This window comes from Lissotriton vulgaris, chromosome 9 (genome assembly GCF_964263255.1).
Source record: "Lissotriton vulgaris chromosome 9, aLisVul1.2, whole genome shotgun sequence".
NCBI classification, from domain to species: domain Eukaryota; kingdom Metazoa; phylum Chordata; class Amphibia; order Caudata; family Salamandridae; genus Lissotriton; species Lissotriton vulgaris.
In genome coordinates, this window is record NC_141697.1 from 1,209,522,103 (window position 1) to 1,209,532,272 (window position 10,170).

Here is a 10,170-nt window from a genome sequence, read left to right on the forward strand (position 1 = left end):
CCAAACATGTTTATATGTTTTAAGCTAGGCTGTATCTCCTTGCTTTTTTCACTTCAGCCCCCACACCATTGCGTTTTTGCTTTCTCTTTCTCACTTGTTTACCAGCTCCTTTCACGCTCGTTGCTAAAATGGAGCTAGTGAAAGTTGAACATTAGGCACCCACAGACGAAATGGACAATTGCCTGTTGGTGATTGTCGCATGCCATGAAATATTACAGTGAACTTCATATACCATAATGCACTTGGGAGTTCTGGGGCTAACTTTCTAGTAGTTTTATTAATTTGTTTTTTCCCGCTGGTGAAAGGCTAAAGGGACTTTCCTCTTCCGGCTCAGTGACGGCAGATTCATTTTCCTCATCCGCAAGCACACAGAACGCTGCATTGCAGTAGAGGTATTTATACCAGTCGTAGCCTGCTCTTAAGGAAGTGGTGTTCCACTGCCTTCTTTTTAAAGTAATCTTATAAATAGTACCGATATAATGATTTCGTCAGGCGTGAGAACATTTCTAGAATGGGTTTTGTGTTTTTGCAACAGAATTGCTCGTTGCAGGTTTTTATGTGGGAGTTTCCACACTTAATACTGTACGTCCTCCGGTAAGCAAAGGGCACCACAAGGTCGTCTGCTGGGAAGTGCTGTTGATTATGCGATTTCCTACTCAAAGCCTCTGCGGTTCGGGCGCAATAAAACTGCATTTCATGGCTTGTTGGGTGAAATAATAAATAGTTTAACTGTGGCAACAGGAAAACTGCCCTCCAGAAGAAATTATGCTTTGTGTTTATTAACAGGTAAACATGCGTACTTTCTACAGAGGAATAGTATTTGTATCTGTTCACATGCTTCTTTCATATTGTCATACGCAGGGCTTTAAGTGGGACGGGACCTCAGAATTGGTACTTCTTAAAAGCAGGTGCTGAGACCGGTCTCTCTCTAGCAGTACCACCCTTCACTAACTTATGTAAATTCAAAGAGACTCGTTATAGTTCTTTCACAGTCGCATCATTTCAGAAGTGAAGCATTTTCAATATTCTAAACAACGAAGCCATAGTCGTTGCTTTTTTATCTTATGCAACTAGGGTGACCAATTGGCATGGGTGCATATTCAGGACACTGAGAGTAAACATTCAGGGCAATGGGCTGTATAGTGGTTTCCAGACTCTTAACTGTTTTATACATTTGTGACTTAAGAAAAGAAAGTGCATTCAAATCGGATCCGTACAGTCTCTGCAGCGCCATAGTGCACCCTCGATGATCAGGGAAAGTGAAGCCTGCCAGATATGAATTATGTCACACAAGTCATACAGCCACTTGCAATTTCACATTCTTTTGCTAGTTTTCTCTTCTTTGTAACTTACACAATTAATAACTAGTGTTCTTCCCTGCATAGAAATGCACACAATGTTACCTTTGATTATATTCCTTTCTCAAACAAGTCATAACGCTTTTTCAAAGTTCCTTTAAATTAAATTGCAGAACTGCTCACCAAGCAAAAACTTAAAAAAAGAAATAAACCTCATGCATTTATCAATGCTTGTTTTTTGTGTGGTGAAGGGTGCCATCTATCCCTCCTTTGTGCGTGTTTGTCACGCCCATAGAAACAGACCCTCTTACTTGGGTCATTTCACATCTGTCTAGGTCAGAGTTTCCATAGTAAAGTCATTTATAGTTTTCTTAATAAGTTTGGCACCATTCAACAAAACTGCACCAAAACGTTTTTTTTTTTCTTAAGTTCTTCACTTTGGGTTATTCTTGGAAAGTTTTGTGCTGAACTGTTAAGCAGTGACAAAAAACATCTATCTGTCTATCTAACTATTGCCCTCACTCTATCTATCTATTGCCCTCCCTCCCTCTATCTATCACCCTCCCTCTATCTATCTATTGCCCTCCCTCTATCTATCGCCCTCACTCTATCGCCCTCACTCTATCTATCTATCTATCGCACTCACTCTATCTATCTATCGCACTCACTCTATCTATCGCCCTCACTCTATCTGTCCATCTATCTATCGCCCTCACTCTATCTGTCTATCTATCGCCCTCACTCTATCTATCGCCCTCATTCTACCTATCTATCTATCGCTCTCAATTTATCTATCGCCCTCCCTCCTATCTATCTATCGCCCTCCCTCTATCTATCGCACTCACTCTATCTATCGCACCACCACAGCATCACTCAGCACAACTACAGAATCACTCAGGAGCACCACAACATCACTCAGGGGCACCATAACATCACTATACGCTACCATAGCATCACTGAACGCTACAGCATCACTCGTCGCCACCGCAACATCACTCAGCGCCACCACAGCATTAATCTGTGCAACCATTCAACAACAACTGGTTCAAAAAATGTTCTCTCAATGTTTCAAGCTTTATTACAAATGTCACAAAAATATGTTAATATTTCACTTCTGTTCTTGGATTTTCGTCACAATAAATACACTGAACATAATCTTCACAAAAGTTATTTACAAAAGTTGAAGCTATTGCCATTATAAATTACAAAAACTTTTATTTAAGTATTAATTATTTAAAAAAATTAAAAGCCATTGTTATTTGTAATATCAATACATCTAAGTCACGTAAATACAACACACATTGCATTACAAATGCCATAGGTGTCACATTTGCGAAAGTTAAAACTATTGACATTGTAAATGACAAAGCTATTAATTTCGCTATTTTCCAAACCAACACATAACTAAAATATTTGTCATTTACAATACCAATAGCTCAAACTTTCCTAATGCGAGACCTATTGCATTGCAAATGCTTGTTCTTTTTCCACCCATGTCAGTTAAAATATTTGCTCTGGAACAGCTAGAGATCGGATGGGGATTTGAAACAAACCAAGGCATTGCGGCACCAGAACGTCACTTTTTTGGCGTTCCCGTGGCTCAATGTGCCCCAGCGTATTTTCAAGACCACGTAAAGCCACTTTATGTGGCTTTTTATGGCCTTGTAAATATGTGCCCCTTTCAGGTAGAACAGTGCGTGAAAGGGGAGTTCCATGGGTGTTCCCACGCAACACTCAAGGAGTCTGACACATTCCCAGATTTACGAGAAATCATAAATCTGGTAAAGCGTCAGAACCTAACACCACCCAGGGGCGTTTTTTTTCTTTTCTATTCTATGTGCGCTGCATTCTGCAGCACGCTCGAAAGAGGAAGTCGCCTGAATTGATTGATTTTGTGCAGGAAGGTGTCCCTTCCTCTACAAAATCAATCAGCCCGCAACGCAGGCACCCTTGCACCATGGTGCAAGGATGCCTGCGTTGGCGCACGGCAGCCCATTGTACGCCAACGCTTGGGAAAAGGACAGCAATGCACCGTATCACATAGATTCGATGCCCTTTTGTTTTGGCATAGGGCAGTACAGCAAGATTCCTTGTGGCGCTGCCCTACATCAAAACCTCATAAACGAGGCCCCAAGAAGTATATATAATGAAGATCATGAAATCAAGGTGCCAATGTATCTGCCTTTCCTATATCCAAATGTTTTGCTGTACAACTTGATTATTATTAGCTGATTGCACAATTCTGATGGAAGGAACCAAAGGCGATGGTTTTCTGAACCAAAAAGAGTTTTCATCGGCTTGAGGACAGTAATCTCTTGAAGGTAAAGCAAACATTGACTTTATTGCTGGCAAGTGCCAAGGACTGAAGGTGTCTGATCTGAAAGCAGTCAAAGATATGAAGAGGATTTAGACTGGGACTCGGGTATTTAACGTTTACCTGCCAAAGGAAACTCAGTGTAGACAGGCTCAAGGCTAAATAGCTTAAAGCAAAGAAGAACTGTGAGGACACTTGGAAACCCTTGAAAGCATCCTCTCTCAAAAGCATGAGCAAACATCATTAAAGCTGAGACTTGGTGAAACAATTCACCAACATGGGCATGGTTTGCAGCCCATACTCCACCAGAGCTGAAAGGTCAGAGCCGTGGGTGTTTAGTCATATCAGCAGGTTTCAGATTCAGCAGTAAATGTAGTCCCATTCCAGAGGACAGAGTCAGCAGGAAGCCACTCGCCTCGATTGGTGAAAGTCTTGCACCGCACTGGATACCAAGAGATCATGGCAGCATTTTTTTTTGTTTTAAAGAAAAAGCTCTTCAAGAAACTATGGTGCTCATTACGATGGCAAGTGGACTTCACTCTGCCCACCATCGTTGTGGTGGTTGGGATCGGCCGCCAGTCAAGCAGTGGTCCCACCACTGAAATTACGATGCAGCCGCCAGTATGGCGGGCGCACCCCGGGGATTTAACATTGCGGAAGTTGCTACTGGCTGCAGCACCGTTCTCAATATTTAAATGTTATGCAGTGTCTTTCCCTGCACTACGTGGCACTCACCACGCGGTGCCTGCCACGCAGTGCAGGGAAATACCCCTAAACCCAATCCCCACCAGCCTTTCCAGGGCAGTTTCCCCGCCATGGAAAAGCTGGGATGTATGACGTTACAACGCATGCTATTACAACGCATGCTTTTACAACGCATTTTTAACAACGCGAAGATATTACAACGCAATATTTTACAACGAATACTATTACAACGCAATATAGAGTTACTAATGAAAAAGTACCATTACAACGAAATCCTTTAACACGCATACCTTTACAACGCATTTAAATAATATTATTTTTTTTGTAATTTAAAATCTGGCACGGGATGCAGGGAAATTAGGGGTTTTTGGGTGGGGAAGTGTATTAAAATTGTGGTGATAAACTCCACGGAAAAGCTCAGAATTTCTTAAAAATGCTTACCTCATCAACAGATTATTTATTTAATTAAATAAATATATATTTTTTTTTTTTTAAGTAAAATAAATCCTGGCACGGGATGCAGGGAAATTAGGGGTTTTTGGGTGGGGAACTGTATTAAAATGTGGTGATAAACTGCACGGAAATGCCCCGAAATCAAACAGATTTTAAAATTAATACTCGAGTAACAAAATTAATACCCGAGTAACAAAATTAATACTCGTATTTATAAAAATTCACATATTTCCCAGAGAGAACGATTTACTTTTCAAAACAACGTGAAAACGATTATTAAATAAAGGAAAAACAAACTTTTTTCAGAAACAGAAACATTTTACATACAGAGAACCGCCATTTTAAGCACTGTAGTTTAAAATGAAGTCCATCTACCATTTCCATGACATTAAAGATCAACAATACTTTCAAAATGGATGCCAAAACGGTACGAAACTGTCAAAACATCACTGCAAAACACAACATTTTTAATTATACGTTTTCACATTATATGAATGAAAATAAAATTATAAAACTAACGGTGTAAATTAAAGAAATAAGGATGCTACTGATTAAAAGTTATAAATACGTGCAAGACACCATTTTTAAGTCAGTTGATTATCAACTCCCAGAGTGACCAGACGTCAAAAGCTGACCCTCTGACCTCTTCAACGTAATATCAGCCATAGCCAACTTTGAAGCATTTTTTCAATCACATTCAAGTAAGTTAAGAAAACGAAGTAAATAAATTTTTGATTATAGCATTTGAGCAGCAATAAGTTAGAAATATTTGTTTTTTAAATACAATAAATAATACATTAACCTTTAGCTAAGGAAATACCTGAATATATTTACAAACATCTCTAAAGATTCCGAAAAAAATATAAACGTTACTAATATTAAAACGTTGTAATTTTTTTTAAAGAAAGTATTCTATTCAGAAATATACTATAAATTTTTTTAAACAACAAAAAATATTATTTCTTTTAGAAACAGTTCTCCAACCAAGTGAGACGAATAAACCAGCTTTTCAAAATAAAGCTTTTTTTCTAAAGAGCAACACTACTCACCACGATTTAAAATGAGGTACTTATTTTAATATTTACCAAAACACATAAGTAAATAGTTTACACACCTTCCGATGTAATAATCCATACCTTTAAATTATTCTTTTCTCACAGAAAAACGAACTTGGTTTAAGAAAAAATCCATTCATTTTCGAAATACAATCGTCGAGATTTTAAGAAGGTAAATATTTTTTTTATTTAATAAAAGTATAAATAATAAATGAAATTATCACCGAAAAACGGATTTAAATATTGTTCTTACTACTTGAAAATGCAACAGTACAGAGAGTGTGACATGATGTAGAATTTTCAAATCCAAATCCAACATCTACAAAGTGCAGCTGTTAAAAAATGTGGGACGGTTTAGAATAAACAATAACTAAAGCAATTTCAAAACAATGCAATTCTAGAGAAAACAAGAGTTTAATTTGGAAAATGAATTAGAATTCCTACACAATAAAAATGCAGCACTAAGAAAGTATGTGATAATTTGAGGATAACAATTATTTATCATTTAAAACTTGTCAGTTATCACTAGATCACAAACAATAGAAATCAGATTTTCAAGAAATGTTTTGAATACATTTTAGATACTCAAATTTATCTTCTGAAGCCCTCCAATCAAGAACGAAACTGGGAATAGCAGTCGACAAAGAAAGCCAAAGAAAAACATATCAAAAAACTAGGATTATCAGTAAGGTAAGTGCTGGATAGTGTAGAGGTGCCACTTACTATTCTAACTCCTGGAAAGTGCATCAGTAGTGTAAATGCTAGATAGTGTATGGATATCACTTACTATTCTAACTCCAAGAAAGTGCATCAGTAGGGTAAGTGCTGGATAGTGTAAGAGTGCCACTTACTATTCTAACTCCAGGAAAGTGCATCAGTAGGGTAAGTGCTGGATAGTGTAGGGGTGCCACTTACTATTCTAACTCCATGAAAGTGCATCAGTAGGGTAAATGCTGGATACTGTAGGGTTGCAACTTACTATTCTAACTCCGGGAAAGTGCATCAGTATGGTAAGTGCTGGATAGGGTAGGGGTGCCACTTGCTATTCTAACTCCAGAAAAATGCATTAGTAGGGTAAGTGCTGAATAGTGTAGGAGTGCCACTTACTATTCTAACTCCAAGAAAGTGCATCAGTAGGTTAATTGCTGGCTAGTGTAGGGGTGCCACTGAGTATTCTAATTTCAGGAAGATGAGGCAGTTGGAAAAAATTGAAACAGTGATAATACAGTGTTTAAAATTAAATTAAAACACAATAATGTTGTAATTTTACACACCATCAAAAACTTCAAAAATGAAATGAACATGAAACATTTAGAAAACATATAAAACATTCTCCAATTGTTTTTCTAGAGCCAAACCAGAAAAGCAAAACTCGAAAGAGCAATCAACAAAGAAGCCCAAACAAAAACAAGTCAGAAGACCAGGAAGAAGACAAAGAAGCAAACTCCAAAAACCAAAGGTAATTTATAAATATAAACACATCTAATCCTCAAAATAAATAGCAAAAGTTGATTTGAAAAGTTTGTAAAAAGCAAAGAAAGAGCCTCAGTAGAGTAAGTGGTGACATTTTAAGAGGTATCACTTACTATTCTAATTCCAGGAAAGTGCATCAGTAGGGTAAGTGCTGGATAGTGTAGGGGTGCCACTTACTATTCTAACTCCAGGAAAGTGCATCAGTAGGGTAAGTGCTGGATAGTGTAGGGGTGCCAATTACTATCCTAACTCCAGGAAAGTGCATCAGTAGGGTAAATGCTGGATAGTGTAGAAGTGGCACTTACTATCCTAACTCCAGGAAAGTGCATCAGTAAGGTAACTGCTGGATAGTGTAGAGGTGCCACTTACTATTCTAACTCCAGGAAAGTGCATCAGTAGGGTAAGTGCTAGATAGTGTAGGGGTGCCACTTACTATTCTAACTCCAAGAAAGTGCATCAGTAGGGTAAGTGCTAGATAGTGTAGGGGTGCCACTTACTATTCTAACTCCAAGAAAGTGCATCAGTAGGGTAAGTGCAGGATAGTGTAGGGGTGCCAATTACTATCCTAACTCCAGGAAGGTGCATCAGTAAGGTAAGTGCTGGATAGTGTAGAGGTGCCACTTACTATTGTAACTCCAGGAAAGTGCATCAGTAGGGTAAGAGCAGGATAGTGTAGGGGTGCCAATTACTATTCTAACTCCAGGAAAGTGCATCAGTAGGGTAAGTGCTAGATAGTGTAGGGGTGCCACTTACTATTCTAACTCCAAGAAAGTGCATCAGTAGGGTAAGTGCTGGATAGTGTAGAAGTGCCACTTACTATTCTAACTCCAGAAAAGTGCATCAGTAGGGTAAGTGCAGGATAGTGTAGGGGTGCCAATTACTATCCTAACTCCAGGAAGGTGCATCAGTAAGGTAAGTGCTGGATAGTGTAGAGGTGCCACTTACTATTCTAACTCCAGGAAAGTGCATCAGTAGGGTAAGTGCAGGATAGTATAGGGGTGCCGCTTACTATTCTAACTTTAAGAAAGTGCATCAGTAGAGTAAGTGCAGGATAGTGTAGGGGTGCCACTTACTATTCTAACTCCATGAAAGTGCATCAGTAGGGTAAGTGCTGGATAGTGTAGGGGTGCCACTTACTATTCTAACTCCATAAACTTGTATAAATAAGAAAATAAATATACATTTCTAAAAGATAAAACAAAGACATAGAAAAACATAGTAATTTTTTTCCCATTTCATTTTTTCAACAGATAATGTCAAGCCAGGCCACAGCATCTTACACTAAATCCAGGAAAGGAAACAGACTTCTCAAACATTGTGGATATATATATTGTAATGAAAGGATAAGTGAACCAAGGAGACATTGGAGGTGTGTGCAATATTATTCTTCTCGTTGCAGCGGCAGAGCGGTTACTGTTGGTGACAACGTAATAAAAACAACTGAACATAACCACTCTGCCTCTGCAATGGAGATAGAAATACGTGAAACAATAAACAAAATGAAAGATATTGCATCCACCTCTAATGAAACTCCTGGTAGAATTTTAAGAGAGGTTGCACAGCATGTCCCTGGTCATATTGCTTGTAATATGCCTACTATACCCAATTTGCGTAGAATTATTCAACAAAAAAAGCAGGCAAGTAACACTCACACAGTTACCCCTCAAACTTTTGCAGACATAATTATTCCTCAAGAACTTACTCTATCTTTCTCTAATGAACCTTTCTTACTCTATGACAACCAAAACCCTCTTAAACGTATTCTAATATTTAGCACTCCCCGCAACCTTTTTAAATTAGAGAATACTGAAATTCGGATGATGGATGGGACGTTTAAATGTACGTCCCATCCTTTCACCCAAATTTACAGCATTCATGCACAGATTAACAAAAATGTAGTTCCCTTAGTGTATAGTTTGCTACCAGATAAGCAATCTGCAACCTACACTGAATTTTTGTCAGTGATTAAAGAGAAAACATCCGAGAAAAGTCCTAGGAAAATCATTATAGATTTCGAATTGACTATGATCAATGTGATCAACAAAATGTACGTGGATACCCAAATTCAGGGATGTTTTTTTCATTTTTCCCAGGCATATTGGCGTAAATTACAAAAAACATCCCTGGTTTCAGATTACTGCTCAGATAGCAAACTACAAGTAGAATTAAAGAAATTAACAGCACTTTGTTTTGTACCTCCTGAAAGTGTAGACGAGTACTACACTGCAATTTCTGAATCAGAATATTATGTCGAAAATGAAGACAAATTTGCACCCTTGTTAAATTACTTTGAGGACACATGGATTGGGCATCTAAGCAGATCGGGTCGCAGGAGGAAGCCACGTTTCCATGTGGAGTGCTGGAACTGCTACTCAACCTGCTTGGAAGGAGGTGCTAAAACAAACAATGCCATAGAGGGATGGAACAACTCCTTCAGTCATACAATTGGGAAACATCATCCAAATTTCTACTCTTTTTTGAAAACTTTGAAGAAGGAGCAAAGTTTTCAAGAAATGAGACTTGCAAAAGCATTAACAGGTAGCCTAAATCCACGACCTTCTAAACAAGCTAAGGAGATGTCTGAGAGACTATTGACAGTACTTCAACAATTTTCGTTGAGTGTGGCATTAGACTACCTGGAAAATGTTGCTAACATATTACATTTCTAATCAATTCTCACAAACTTACTTTCCTGCTTTGGCCTTAAATTATTTTTTTCACATTTAATTCAATTGGCATTTTTTTAAAACATTTTTTAAATTAATTTTCGTCGGGTTCCCTTACCTTAAGAAGTCTTCTTTTTTTCTGTTCCACCATTTTCAAATGTAGACAAATCCATTAGTATTTTTTTCCAAAAAAAAACCCTAAAAAT

General features: G+C 38.1%; 1 protein-coding gene across 1 annotated transcript; it reads left to right on the top strand.

Moving 5' to 3' along the window:
- The first annotated feature begins 8,551 nt into the window (after positions 1–8,551).
- LOC147693047 (uncharacterized) lies at positions 8,552–9,967 on the top strand. The gene has a single exon (XM_086936871.1). It carries the CDS (start codon positions 8,552–8,554, stop codon positions 9,965–9,967), a length of 1,416 nt encoding a protein of 471 aa, XP_086792997.1.
- The last annotated feature ends 203 nt before the right edge of the window (positions 9,968–10,170 follow it).

Coding starts and splice junctions, on each gene's coding strand:
- LOC147693047 (XM_086936871.1), top strand. CDS start 8,552: ATGTCAAGCCAGGCCACAGCATCTTACACTAAATCCAGGAAAGGAAAC.